This window comes from Ranitomeya variabilis, chromosome 1 (assembly GCF_051348905.1).
Source record: "Ranitomeya variabilis isolate aRanVar5 chromosome 1, aRanVar5.hap1, whole genome shotgun sequence".
Classification (NCBI taxonomy): Eukaryota; Metazoa; Chordata; class Amphibia; order Anura; family Dendrobatidae; genus Ranitomeya; species Ranitomeya variabilis.
This window is the reverse complement of record NC_135232.1, coordinates 836,392,984-836,408,013: the sequence shown is the minus strand read 5'-3', so window position 1 is coordinate 836,408,013 and position 15,030 is coordinate 836,392,984. Positions and strand designations below refer to the sequence as shown.

General features: G+C 40.8%; 1 protein-coding gene across 1 annotated transcript in view; it reads left to right on the top strand.

Annotated features, from left to right (window-relative positions):
* NKX6-1 (NK6 homeobox 1) overlaps nt 1–1,143 on the top strand; it is a 6,649-nt gene extending 5,506 nt beyond the window's left edge. The window contains exon 3 of the mRNA XM_077260593.1: nt 1–1,143. This exon is cut by the window's left edge and continues 59 nt beyond it. Within this exon, the coding sequence (XP_077116708.1) occupies nt 1–190 (190 nt within the window). The 3' untranslated portion in view covers nt 191–1,143.
* Nucleotides 1,144–15,030: the final 13,887 nt, after the last annotated feature.

The following is a 15,030-nucleotide window of genomic DNA, read 5'->3' as shown; positions in this document are numbered from 1 at the left end:
TGCCAAGAAGAAGCAGGACACTGAGACTGAGAGACTAAAAGGGGCTTCAGACAATGAAGATGAGGATGATGACTACAACAAACCTCTGGACCCTAACTCAGATGATGAGAAGATCACTCAGCTCCTTAAGAAACACAAGTCTAACAGCTCATTGCTTCACCAACAGTCTGAGAATGACAGCTCTTCTTAGAGGACTGTGCTCCTGCCACCAGTGAAGGACAGCAGTGGTGGGATGCATGGGACTGACAGCACTGCACCTGTACTTATCAGGACCAGATAAGACTTTTTTTTATTTTATCAGATGTATATATATTTTTATAAACTGTAAGCCAATGAATGAACACAGAGTACAGTATTATTATTATTATTATAATTATTAACCCTCTCAAGCTTACCCATAGCCCAATGGCCAACTGAGGGCCTGATGCGTTATTATCACCTCTATGGAAGGACTGACCCTAAATCAAGGCTCTTGTAAATAAATGGCAGGAGGTTAATGCACTGTGAATGTGTAAATGTAGAGTAACCTTCTATTGTGATCAGGAGAAAGGTGAAGGAGGGCCCACATGACCCCTCTCTAGCATCTGCTCTCTTCCTACTCCCCTCAGATCTGGACTTTCTAATGGTCCCTATCCTACTTTCCATAAAATCCCACAAGCCTTAGTATTCATGACTATGTTACAGAAGTGAAGGGGGAGGCCGCTCCTTGGCAGAAGGTGTTCCACTATATTCCAATATGCAGCTTTTTGTATGATAAGATTTACGATGTGATATATAAGGGACGTTCTTTTTAAGCTACAACTACATGGAGATATTAACTGCTATTAATTTATAGAAGAAGTATCTCAACTTTGGAAGAGGAAAGCATGGACTTCATGAAAGCCTGAAGTATAAATATATCTTGCACTTTTTGTTGTAAACAACACAAGCAGAACTCTTCATGGTGACTCCATCCATTGGGGGCTCAGTCACCTATGAGCATATTAATCATTAATATTGATGGACTATCGATCTCAGGAGAGATCAAAGAAACATAGTAACAATTGTTTGTATATTTGTTTGCATTTTCTTCATCTTATTATTATGATTTCAGCACTTTGTTCTTTGTCTATAAGTGTTCAGTAAAGACACAACAAACCCTTGATTTTATTGTAGAGTTGCATCTATGTTCTCACTTATGGTCTCTTATTGTGTCTTCTATCATTCACACCATTGTGGAATCCACAATAAATTAACCTCTTCATGGAATTGGGTATGTGCCAGGCCCATGACTAATAGCATTTGACTGAAACTTTCAAGTTAGAATGCAACAAGTCCCATGCTCCATGATTCTTTTCCTGGTGGGGCATGTGTTCTGAGTTCTATGTGGATCTTTTAGCTTCTCCAGCAATTAATTTCAATAGCTGAATATTTCCATTTTTTTTAGAGGAGAGAATACAGAATCTTTATGTGATTATATGACTTTTATCTATGGAAATTCAAAGAATAAATTTAAACAATCAATGTATGTAGGTGAAGGTATTATTTGATTATTAGATTGAATGTATTGTATATTTTTATGCAGGTTTATTATAATAATTCATATTATTAGTAAACCGTATTTCTACACTTTCCAGCAACATCAGCACCACCTTAATTATTATTATTAGTAACATTATTTATCCTTATTTCTACACTTTTAAGCAACATCAGTATCCTAATTATTATTACTACTACTATTTATCCCTATTTCTACACTTCGCAACAACATCAGGATCCTAATTATTGTTATTATTTATCCTTATTATATTACTACAATTTTCAGCAAGATTTGTATCCTAATTATTATTATTACTATGTATCCTTATTTCTACACTTTACAGTGACATCAGTATAATAATGATAATCATTATTATTTATCCTTATTTCTGCACTTTTTAGCAACATTAGTATCCTAATTATTATTATTATTACTACTATTTATCTTTATTTCTACACTTTACAGCATATCAGTATTCTAAATATTTATCTATGGAAATTCAAGAAAATAAATAAATAACCAATGTATATAGGTGAAGGTATTTTTTGATTATTATTAGATTTAATGTATTGCATATTTCTATGCAAGATAATAATAATAATAATAGTAATTATTATTATTTATCCTTATTTCTACACTTTCTAGCAACATCATTATCTTAATTACTATTATTATTATTATTATTATTATTCAAAGACAATTGTCTTCAACTTTCCGCAGGCTGGGAGTTGGAGTTTAACCATCGCTGGAGAGCTATGAAATCCATTAAATTAAGATAAAATGACACAATGAGTTAGGATATTAGGCTCATGTTTCTGCCCAAGCTTGCAGCCCTGATTCCTGCAATGGTAATATAAGGTTAGTAGGTGTTAGGCACTTAGCACTGTTCTTAGGACTGATTGTATATTCATGTATAAGGATTTTAGAACAACATACCTCACAGAAGCTTGTGATCTTTACTATAAATCGGTGCAGCATAAATCAATCTATTACAACCCTACATAAACAGAATGATATTTCCATTTTATTTATTTTTACACATTTTCTCTTTTAAAAGTAAAATATACCCCCAACGCTGCTTCTTTGCATGCCTATAGAAGAAGTTGAGGTGCCATGGTACAAAAATGGTAAGCAGGTTTAAAGTTAAAGTATAAAAATGTTTAACCCTTTCATATTCCATTTTCTGAATATAAGACTACTACGAAGGATACGTTCCCATGATGAGTATTTGGAGAGTCCTTGATGCAGTATTTTTGCAGCATTTCTGCATCTATTGGGTAAATTAGGTTACTTGGTTTTTTTTCCCATTGTTTTTGCAGTGCATTTTTTTATGCGTTTTATTGTGTTTTTTGACAGTGCGGTTTTTGTCTCTTTTTGAGATGTCATTTTTTTTTTTGTTACTACCAGTTATTTGGCTTTGGTAAAACTTTACTGATACATTCATTTGCGGTTTACATTCATTTTTAGTGCTTTTTTTTATACTTGCAGATGTTCTGCATCTTATCTAATTCTATGGAAAAAATCTGCATGTAAAACTCAGCGTACCCAGTAAAGGACATTGACATGTTACAGATTTAAAACACACCGGAGGTCAGATTACTCTGCTTAAAAAAAGCACAGTGGGTATGATATTTTTCTATAAATCTCATAGTCTTTCCTGGAAATATAAGGCGCTGTGTTTTTTGCATAGCGAAAATACGCAGCATCAAAAACTCATTGTGGGAACGCAACCAGAGATCCCTTTAATGTCTACTCTTCGATGAATTTCCATTCTATTCTTTCCTGTTACCAATACTGTAATAATGAGTATAGACACTAGGGGTCATATATTCACAGTATGATGACATGGCTGTCATTTGTGCTTCTGAAGCTCTGTAATATTTGCAAATATAATAAAGGTTGGTTAAAAAACTTGTAACCTAAACTGGGGGGAAAGTGTGTCGAACAAGTCTAAGCTGTCCATTTACTTTATATTGCGTAGTGGTGAAGTATAGGAGGAACACTTATGCCAGAACTGATGTAATAGATTTTAATGAAATTGTTCCCACTTGTTACCATCATCTTTTGTTGTATCGGATTGGTTCTTGAGCCCATTTAAAACATGTGGCATGCAGTATTTTTTGATATTGACTATGGATGCCAGACCAGTGAAGAAAGTGCACAGTTAGTTGGCATAAAACAATCGACCAGACACAACTGGTAAATGCAACCCGAGCGTTGGAGGCAGGTAAGACTGCGACTGCGGAATCAGACTACACAGGATTTGTTATCACAGGAACACATAGGTTTGTATAGGATCTGTAGACACCAATGAAAATGGATCTTAACAGTTACAACAGGAGCCTGTGTATCTAAGTCGGGCTTTTGTAACTGATTGCAGCAGTACAGAGGTTATACTGTGTTATCATCATGATGGATATGTATGTTATCTACTGTTAAGGGGTTAAGTAAGTGAATATTCATGATGGCTCAGTGGTTAGCACTGTTGCTTTGCAGAGCTGGCGTCCTGGGTTCAAATCCCACCAAGGACAACATCTGCAAAGGGTTCATCTGATGTCTTTGCGAAGACATACTGGTAAGTAATTTAGATTGTGGTGGCAGTGATGATAATGTTTGTACAGTGCAATGGAAAATAATTGCACTCTGTCAGTAATTTAAGTAATCTGTGCTTTGAAAAGAACCAAGAACCTGGTCCTTAATTGTACCCACTTTATAGTTAAAGAACTGACCAATACTTTTAGCAGGTAGGCCCCTGGAAATATGGGCCCTGATTAATTAAAGCGATTAAACTAAACTTGTGGTGTAAATCACTTGGAAAAGTTGCAAAAACTTTGCAACTTTTGGTGGCTTCACACCACTTTCATCTAGCTTCGCCAAAATGGGGGGCGCAACGGTAAGCGATGACTGAATAACAATTGATTAATTAAGAGCATAAGCAACACACCACCTCATCAAGACCTGTGTGAACACCGCTAGTCTTGTTCAATTTGGGCCATTATCTGCTTTATGGACAATCATTCAAAGTAAAATCCTACACTCTGTTTTGCTACTCCGAGATGCTTACTTTATTTTCATAGTTCAAATAAGAATTACTGACACGTATTTCAAATACCGTGATCAGGTGTGTGTTACTGTCACACTGTGCCTTGTGTCTGTGGGCACCAACCAGGTCCCTAGAACTAGGGGCACCCTAGTATATCCCGGCCCCCTGATTACTGCTGAAGGTGGAGATGCCGTGTTCACGTGCCCTGGTATGATCCTATATCAACCCTTTTCTGTTCCCTCCCAAACCCAGGGCTGTGGGAAGCCGAAGTGTTTAGGATAACACTAACCAGACAAACAAGGGAAGACTGACAGGGATAAATGAAAATGACAATCATACAAAATATAATCGCCAAACAACAGAGTGAAACCCAGGGGAGTTTAAGGATTGAGAAACCAAATAGGAGAACATGAGGATGTGCACACAACCAAAACTCCAAACAACAGTCGCCTGAACAAATCTCCAAATGCCAACTCCAACCACAAACTAGACTTGAAAACATTCTTACTTTATGTAATGGGGTTTATTCCTTCTGGCCGAATAGGGGTTAATCGGCCATGTTGGAAATCTGTGTGCTCGCAGCTGAGCTCAGTTAGCCATTCCTTTCCCCTTTAGAATCTGGTCTCTGATACAAATTCTTGTCAGAGATAGCATTTGCTGCATAGCTAACGGAGGGAGAGGTGTTCTTATGAGAAGGAGAGTTGGTGGAGTTATCTGTGACTGTTGCTTGGTTTGTATGTATGGTAATTCCATATCCATCTCTATTCTCTATTTTGATTTATTCCCATACCTCCACGCCCCAGTGCATTCCTCTTTGTGAGTGAATATTTTGTATGCCTGGTAGTTTTCTGTTAACCTTTGTTTGTGTTGCCTTGTTTGTCGGGATGGTGTACTAGGGTGCACAGTAGCACCCCTCTTCCCTGGGTGGGGGAAGAGAACAGACGGAAGGCTAACTCAGGATATAAGGCAAGGGTGGAGGCCCCGGCATCTTTACCTTGAGAAGTATCCCGGGGAGTAGGGCGAGTTAGGGCACCTCCTAGTGTTAGGGACAGGGAAGGAGCCACGCGACAGCTGTGTCTTGACATTTTACAACATCTTTTCCACACCAGACTAAAACTTTTGCACAGTACTGAATTTCTTAAAAAAACTGGTCAATATTTTTTTTCTCCCCAAATTACAATCTTTCTAAAAAATGTAAAATATAAATTTTGCTATTAGCTATAAATTAGCTATTTTACACTCTGACTTTGGGTTCCAGGAAATTCACATGTAGATTAGCTGTAACAAGGCGACTCTGACCCTATCTTTTATATTGAAGCAACTATTATGCGTGTGCAAAGGTCATTGGCACCTTTTGTAAATGGTGGATCTTGTGTTAACAACTGTGTATAAAGGTGTTATCTGTCATTGTAATCTTGCTTCTGATAAGAAATCTAATGAAAACTTTTTTTTCTGAAAAGACAGGAAGTAAGGGTATAAAAAAATCTGTGAAAACCTGTGAAAATAGCAAGATTACTATTTTATTTTTCAATAAAGATTGTAACATGAAAAAAGCACATTTATTTAAAAAAATATATGTAATGCAAGTAAACGCAAAAATCTAGTAGGCCTTTTTCTGATGACACTATGACATCCCTTAATGTTCTCCTCTTAAAGCTCTCACTCATAAGGGCACTAATACAAGATACTGGCTGAACTCACACATTCAAGCCTTCAAGCTTTTCCTCTGCTACAAACGTTGGCCGTTTTTTCCTGGTACTGCCTCTGCAATAAGTGTAGGAGCAGTTCTTTCACAAAGCACTCTTGAATCTTGAAACTATCCTTGCTGCTACTTTTGCAGAAAATTCTCTCCTTCAGAATGGAAGTTCACTTTTGGGGACTGAGGGCTTTTTTTTAGTATAAAACTTACTTTGGTTTGAAATGGCAACATCTGTTAAAAACAACTAAGTTTCCGGTGACTGTTTATAGAGACCATAAAAATCTTGATTATTTTCAATCTGCTCATGGACTGAATCCTCATCAACCTCAGTGGTCACATTTCTACTTACGGTTCACATTCATCTTTCCCTATTGTTCTGTCATAAGAAAGCACAGGGTTGATCCTCTCTCCAGGTCTTTTGATATAACTGACACTTCTCAAGTAACTGAACCCAAATAAATTCTGTTATTTACGGTATCTAATGCTCCTACAAAGGGATGATCCCTCAAATCCAAAGCTTTCTGGTAAAAGGTCATATCTTGGGTCCATTTTTCTTTCCTCTCCTTTCAAGTTGGAGCTAAGCAAATTGCTGAACTTCTCTCCTGCTTCTATTGGTGGCATACCTAGAGACAGGATGAAAAGAGTTTGTAGCATCATGCACTCAATGCACCTAATTTAAGTTTCTCATCATACGCCTCTTGGTCCTCTTTATTCCACAAGAATGTTGGAATAAAATATCTAAGGACTTTGTTACAGACCTTCCTGAAGCACAAGGGTTCACTACCATATGGGTTCTCCAAGATATTAGCTTTTGTGCTGTTACTTGGACTTTTATCTACTTCACACCTGGCCCTTCTCTCTAACATATGTACAAAATATATTTTTTTTTTTAAGTTTTAGAGATGTGCTATGGCCAATTTTAATTTTTGCTGTTTTTTTCCTCTATATTTTCCAAAACTTACATTTTTCTTTGTGGTTTTTTTGGGGAGAATAAATTGTAGTTTTGAATGGTACTGTCTAATTTGCCATACAATGTACTGGAAAACAGCAAATGGACTAGAGTTGAACAATTACTGCAATTCCACTGTTGTTACCTAGAACTTTTTTATTGCATTGTATGGTAAAAATGACCTTGTAACTTTGATTTTCAGGTAAGAATGTTTATGATGATTCCAAATGTATATTTTTATTATTTTACTGTTTCTAGTAAATACAAAATTACAATAAATGGTTTATGTTACCATTTTATGACATGTGCAGCAATATGAGTTTTTATTGTTTGCAAGACAACCTGTACTTTTTATTGATACCATGGATTTAATTTGACTTTATCACTTTTTATCCTTTGCTTGGTGAGAATGAATACAAATGTTATATATTTTTTATTTTTAGATTCTTTAAATGAAAAAAAGAGTTGATTTGGACTTTTTTTTTATAAATGTTTTACATTTTTAGAACTCTGGCAAATATTTTTTTGGGACTTGAACTTCCAATTGCTTGTACAATGGACTACAATACATAGGTATAGCAGTATTTATAAAATGAAAGTTATTTCATCCTCCAAGTATCATTATAACAATACCTTTGCCCTGGGGGTGGGGGGAGTGGGTAGAAAGTGTGAGCGATGTGAAACAGGAATGGTTGAACAACTATCCTGTGATCCAAGGAGAGCCTGGAGGGACATAACTAGGTGAACACATGACTGTTCACTAGAGCCCCTGATTGTGGGGTTAGACTTGGCTCCAGATGAACTCCAGGTGCTACACTAGGACGGACCTCAGACACATGGCAGTTGACCACAAATGGGCAGGAAGCTGGAAAGGCCCAGAAGGAAAGTTCAGCTGGTACAAACAGGCACGTCAGGAATGGCAGGTGCTGGCGGCTGGTATACAGGCAGGCACAGGCAGTCATTAGCAGGTGCAGGCAGGTACGGCTTTTTACAGGCAGGCACTAGCAGGCACTAGCAGGCACAGCTGGTATACAGGCAGGCACTGGCAAGTGCAGGCTGATGATGGCGGGCACAACTGATATACAGACTGGCAAGTGCTGGCAGGTACAGCTGGAATAGAGACAGGCAGGTGCTGGCAGGCATGGCTGGAATACAGTTAACACACAGCAAGTACGGGAAGACAGGTACTGACAGGTGCAGGGACTGGCAAGTACTTTGAGGGCTCAATGATGTGCTGAGGCTCCTACTTCTGGTCAAAAGACAGAAAGGACCTGAAAAAAGCATCCACTTTGCTGTTCATGTCTGCCAGCCAGAAATCAAAGTGTGCAAAGAACAAAGACCACTTGGCTTGGCATGGATTTAGGTGCTGGGCAGACTGCATATAGCCAAGTTCTTGTGGTTCATAAAAATAATTATAGGATGAAACGGCCCTTCGTGTAGAAAGTGCCACTCCTCGAAAGCCAATTTAATCACCAACAGTTCTTGATCCCCTATTGAGTAGTTGTGTTGAAGAGCTGAGAAAGTTTTGGAAAAGAAACCACTGGTTACCATATGCCCCGTAGGAGATTTCTGAGTAAGAATGGCACTGGCCCAAGAGGAGGATGCATCAATCTTCAAGAAGAACTGTTTATTACTGTTAGGTCGATGAGGAGCTGAGAAAAAGGGTCTGTTTTAATGACGAAAAGGTGCTGTCAGCCTCCAGAATCCATACCTTATTTTTAGCACCATTACTACTCAGGGCATAAATTGGAGCAGTTTGAGAGGAAAAATGTGGAATGAACTGGTGGTAGTAATTTGTGAATCCCAGAAACCACTAGATAGCTTTCAGGCCATTAGGCTGAGGCCACATCAGGACACAGAAACTTTCTCGGGATCCATCCTAAGTCCAGTCTCAGAGATGATGTATCCTAAGAAGGGAATAGAGGTTTGCTCAAAGTCGCACTTCTCAAACTTGGCGTACAAACAGTTCTTCCTCAATCTCAGCAAAGTCTGGCGGACATCCCTCCTGTATGTGGGCAAGAGAACACCAGAATGTTGTCCAGGTAAACTACCACACAAGGTAGAGATACAGTTTACCAGTTATTGGAGGACAGCAGGGGCATTGCAGAGCCCAAAGGGCATTACACAATACTCATAACGACCATACCAGGTATTGAAGGCAGACTTTTACTTGTCCCCCTGGCATACTCAGACTAGGTTATAAGCTACCCATGGATCAAGCTTAGTAAACTCCGGAACCACTGAGATGATCAAACATCTCAGAGATGACTGGCAGGGGATATTTATTCTTGATCATTATCTGGTTGAGACCCCTATAATTGATACAAGAACAGAGTGAGCTGTCCTTATTTTTAAAAAAGAAGAATCTTGTTCCAGCTGGGAAGGATGACTTCCAGAAAAATCCTCTGGCAAGGTTCTCTTTGATATATTGGGACATGGCTCAGGTCTCTGCCTAGGACAAGGGATAGATATGGCCTCGAGAAGGAGAAGAACCAGTAAGAAGATCTATGGGACAGTCTTACGGCCTGTGTGGTGGTAGTGTCTCCTCCTCCTTATCTAAGACATCCATGAATGCCCAATAATCAGGAGGCAAGCCAGATGGCGAAGCCAAAGGTCGAGCAGGTCGAACGTGGAACAGGCATTTCTCATGACACTACTTACCCCAATGCAGTATTTTTCCAGATCTCCAATCTAGGACAGGCATATATCAAAGGTAGGCCTAGGAGTAGAGGCTGGGACAAACCTGGTAACACATAAAAGGATAAAAAACATTCCACTGGCTTGGAGATAAAGATGATACCACTAATAGACTCTGGAGGCATTGAATGGGGATCTGATACTGATACACCATGGCCTGTTGTATGAAATTTCTTTCGGAACCAGCGTCCAGATAGGCTGATTCAATGAAACTGGTGTTGCCACAGGAAATGGACACTGACAGAGTCAGCGGAGGAAAGAAGTAATTCTATACCAGGATAGTCTCTCCCATTGACCATAGGCTCTAGAGTTTCCCAGCTTCTTTGGGTAGGAGGGAGTGAATCTGATGTTCGAGGCTACCGCAGTTCATTTCATCAACTTGCATAGATTCAGAGGAGGATGTTGAAGCTGAGATCCATGGCGTGATCAGCCTTTCAAAGGTAGGGACCAAGAGCATAGATCTTCTCTCGCTGATCACCTCCTTGAAGCCTGATGTGGATCCGGGTGGACACGGACACCAGGTCATCCAACAAGGTAGTAATATCACGACCAGCTAGGTCATCCTTAATTATCCTGGCAAGACATTTCCAGTTGGTGGTCACCAGCACCTCGATGTTCTGATGAGTTCAGGGCACAGAGTAGGGAATCAGACAGTGTACTGGCCAACTGTGAGGTTTCCCTGGTGCAATCTGAGGAGGGAGGATGCTGCAGAGAATTAAACCATGCCAGAGCTTGACTGCTAAGATGAGACATAATGAATGCCTCTTTGACCTGATCTTAAGAGAACTGGTGTTCCAAGAGCTCAAAGTGCAATGTGCACTGATTTATGAATCCTCAGCACAGTGTAGGATCACCGTCATAATGAGATGGAACAGACAGATGGGGTCCCGAACCAGGAACATAGCTGGCAGTCTGGAGATTCAAGGCTGAGGCAGCTGCAGCTTGAGCAGGAAAGGAAGCGGCCGCAGATGCCAAGTTATCCATGTAGGTCATTACAGTAAGTAGATAGGACATGATCTTGTTCTGCTGGTCTCTCCGGTGGAAAACTCATGATAAAGGTCAGAGAGTGGCCTGTTGTGAATTCTGCTCTTTGGGCTCCCTCCGGTGGTTGTTAGTGGTAGTGCAGTGGTCTCTGGATTATAGGCCAGGGCAGGTGTTTCTGCTTATTGCAGCTCTATTAGGTATTTAGGTTTGTAGGATCCATCAATCCCTGCCAGTTGTCCATTGTATCTTGGAGGGATTGCATCTCTGTCTGGCTCCACTGCCCTGCTGTCATTTCAGCTAAGATAAGTGCCTTGTTTTGGTTCTCTGTAGCACGCATGCAGTGTGCTTTTATGTGCAGTGCAATCTATTGTGTTTTTGTCCAGCTTGACTTGTTTGGATTTTTCTGTCATGCTGGTTTCTCTGGAGATGCAGATATACATCCTATGTCTTTAGTTAGATGTAGTATATAGTATTTTCTGCTGTGGAATTTTCTAGTGTTTTAATACTGACCGCTTAGAACTCTGTCCTATCCTTTCTATCTAGCTAGAAGGGCCTCTTTTGCTAAACTCTGTTTTTTCTGCCTGTGTACGTATTTCCTCTTAAACTCACAGTCAATATTTGTGGGGGGCTGCCTATCCTTTGGGGCTCTGCTCTGAGGCAAGATAGGATTTCCCATTTCCATCTTTAGGGGTATTTAGTCCTCCGGCTGGGTCGAGGTGTCTAGGCCTGGTTAAGTACATCCCATGGCTACTTCTAGTTGCGGTGTCAGTATTAGGATTGCGGTCAGTACAGGTACCACCTACTCCAGAGATAGTCTCATGCGGCTCCAGGGTCACCGGATCATAACAGTACAACTGGCCAACAATGAGTTAAATGCATCTCAGAAGAAGGGAAGAAAAGTCCTGAGCCATTTTTTTTCTGCAGTCTTTTTTGTCTTTCCTTCCCTCTTTTCCTCTGGGTGACTGAGGAGCTGTGTGCTAGCATGGATGTTCAGGGATTAGCTTCTCGTATAGACCAAATAGCTGCTAGGGTACAGGGTATTTCCGATTATATTGTTCAGACTCCGGTTTTAGAGCCTAAGATTCCTACTCCTGAGTTATTTTTTGGGGACAGGTCTAAATTTTTGAGTTTTAAAAATAACTGTAAACTGTTTTTTGCTCTGAAACCTCGTTCTTCTGGTGATTCCATTCAGCAGGTTAAAATAGTCATCTCCCTGCTGCGTGGCGATCCTCAGGATTGGGCATTTTCCCTGGAATCTGGGAATCCTGCCTTGCTTAATGTAGAAGCCTTCTTTCAGGCTCTAGGGTTATTATATGATGAACCAAATTCTGTGGATCATGCTGAGAAGACCTTGTTGACCCTGTTTCAGGGTCAAGAAGCAGCAGAATTGTATTGTCAGAAATTTAGAAAATGGTCTGTGCTGACTAAATGGAATGAGGATGCTTTGGTGGCAATTTTCAGAAAGGATCTTTCTGAATCTGTTAAAGATGTTATGGTGGGGTTTCCCACGCCTATTGGTCTGAGCGATTCTATGTCTCTGGCCATTCAGATTGATCGGCGCCTGCGTGAGCGCAGAGTTGTGCATGCTGTGGCGTTGTCCTCAGAGCAGATACCTGAGCCTATGCAGTGCGATAGGATTCTGTCTGGAGCTGAACGACAGGGATTCAGATGTCAGAATGGGTTGTGGTTTTACTGTGGCGATGCTTCTCATGTCATTTTGGTCTGCCCTAAGCGTATTAAGAGAATCGCTGGTTCAGTTACCATTGGTACCGTACAACCTAAATTTCTGTTATCTGTGACATTGATCTGCTCATTGTCGTCATTTTCTGTCATGGCGTTTGTAGATTCTGGCGCCGCTTTGAATTTAATGGACTTTGAATTCGCTAGACATTGTGGTTTCCCCTTGCAGTCTTTGGAGAACCCTATTCCTTTAAGGGGCATTGATGCTGCACCTTTGGCTAAAAATAAACCCCAGTTTTGGACACAGGTGACCATGTGCATGGCGCCAGCCCATCGGGAGGATTGTCGCTTTTTGGTGTTGCATAATTTGCATGATGCTATTGTGCTGGGTTTTCCATGGTTGCAGGTACATAATCCGGTGTTGGATTGGAAATCTATGTCTGTGACTAGTTGGGGTTGTCAGGGAGTTCATGGTGACGTTCCTTTGATGTCAATCTCCTCTTCCCCCCCTTCTGAAATTCCAGAGTTCTTGTCTGATTTTCAGGATGTGTTCAATGAGCCCAAGTCCAGTTCCCTTCCACCGCATAGGGACTGTGATTGTGCTATTGACTTGATTCCAGGTTGTAAGTTTCCTAAGGGCCGACTTTTCAACCTGTCGGTGCCTGAACATACCGCTATGCGGAGTTATATTAAGGAGTCTTTGGAGAAAGGGCATATTTGGCCATCTTCCTCACCATTGGGAGCGGGATTTTTTTTTTGTTGCCAAGAAGGATGGCTCCTTGAGACCTTGTATTGATTATCGCCTCTTGAATAAGATCACGGTCAAATTTCAATACCCTTTGCCTTTGCTTTCTGATTTGTTTGCTAGGATTAAGGGGGCTAGTTGGTTTACTAAGATTGACCTTCGAGGGGCATATAATCTTGTTCGTATTAAGCAGGGTGACGAATGGAAAACTGCGTTTAATACGTCCGAGAGCCATTTTGAATACCTTGTGATGCCCTTCGGGCTCTCTAATGCTCCATCTGTTTTTCAGTCCTTCATGCATGATATCTTCCCGAATTATCTTGATAAATTCATGATTGTATATTTGGATGACATTTTGATTTTTTCCGATGATTGGGAGTCTCATGTGAAACAGGTCAGGATGGTTTTTCAGATCCTTCGTGACAATGCTTTGTTTGTGAAGGGGTCTAAGTGTCTTTTTGGAGTGCAGAAGGTTTCTTTTTTGGGCTTTATTTTTTCTCCCTCATCTATAGAGATGGATCCGGTTAAGGTTCAGGCCATTCTTGATTGGATTCAGCCCACGTCCGTGAAGAGTCTTCAGAAATTTTTGGGCTTTGCTAATTTTTATCGCCATTTCATTGCTAACTTCTCCAGTGTGGTTAAACCCCTGACCGATTTGACGAAAAAGGGCGCTGATGTGACGACTTGGTCCTCTGCGGCTGTCTCTGCCTTTCAGGAGCTTAAACGCCGATTTACTTCTGCTCCGGTGTTGCGTCAGCCAGATGTTTCTCTTCCATTTCAGGTTGAGGTTGACGCTTCTGAGATTGGGTCAGGGGCCGTTTTGTCTCAGAGGAATTCTGATGGTTCCTTGATGAAACCATGTGCCTTCTATTCCCGAAAGTTTTCGCCTGCTGAACGTAATTATGATGTCGGCAATCGGGAATTGTTGGCTATGAAGTGGGCATTCGAGGAATGGCGACATTGGCTTGAGGGAGCCAAGCATGGCATTGTGGTTTTGACCGATCATAAAAATCTGATTTACCTCGAGTCTGCCAAGCGGCTGAATCCTAGACAGGCTCGATGGTCTTTGTTTTTCTCCCGTTTTGATTTCGTGGTCTCGTATCTTCCGGGTTCTAAGAATATTAAAGCTGATGCCCTCTCTAGGAGCTTTTTGCCTGATTCTCCGGAGGTCCTTGAACCGGTCGGCATTCTAAAGGAAGGGGTGGTTCTTTCTGCCATCTCCCCTGATCTGCGACGGGTCCTTCAGGAATTTCAGTCTGACAAACCTGACCGCTGTCCAGTGAGGAAACTGTTCGTTCCTGATAAATGGACTAGTAGGGTGATTTCGGAGGTTCATTGTTCTGTGTTGGCTGGTCATCCTGGTATTTTTGGTACCAGAGATTTGGTTGGTAGGTCTTTTTGGTGGCCTTCTTTGTCGCGGGATGTGCGTTCTTTTGTGCAGTCCTGTGGGACTTGTGCGCGGGCTAAGCCTTGTTGTTCCCACGCTAGTGGGTTGCTTTTGCCTTTGCCGGTCCCTGAGAGGCCTTGGACGCATATTTCTATGGATTTTATTTCAGACCTTCCGGTTTCCCAGAGGATGTCAGTTATCTGGGTGGTTTGTGACCGGTTTTCTAAGATGGTTCATTTGGTGCCTTTGCCTAAGTTGCCTTCCTCTTCTGATTTGGTTCCATTGTTTTTTCAGCATGTGGTTCGTTTGCATGGTATTCCGGAGAAT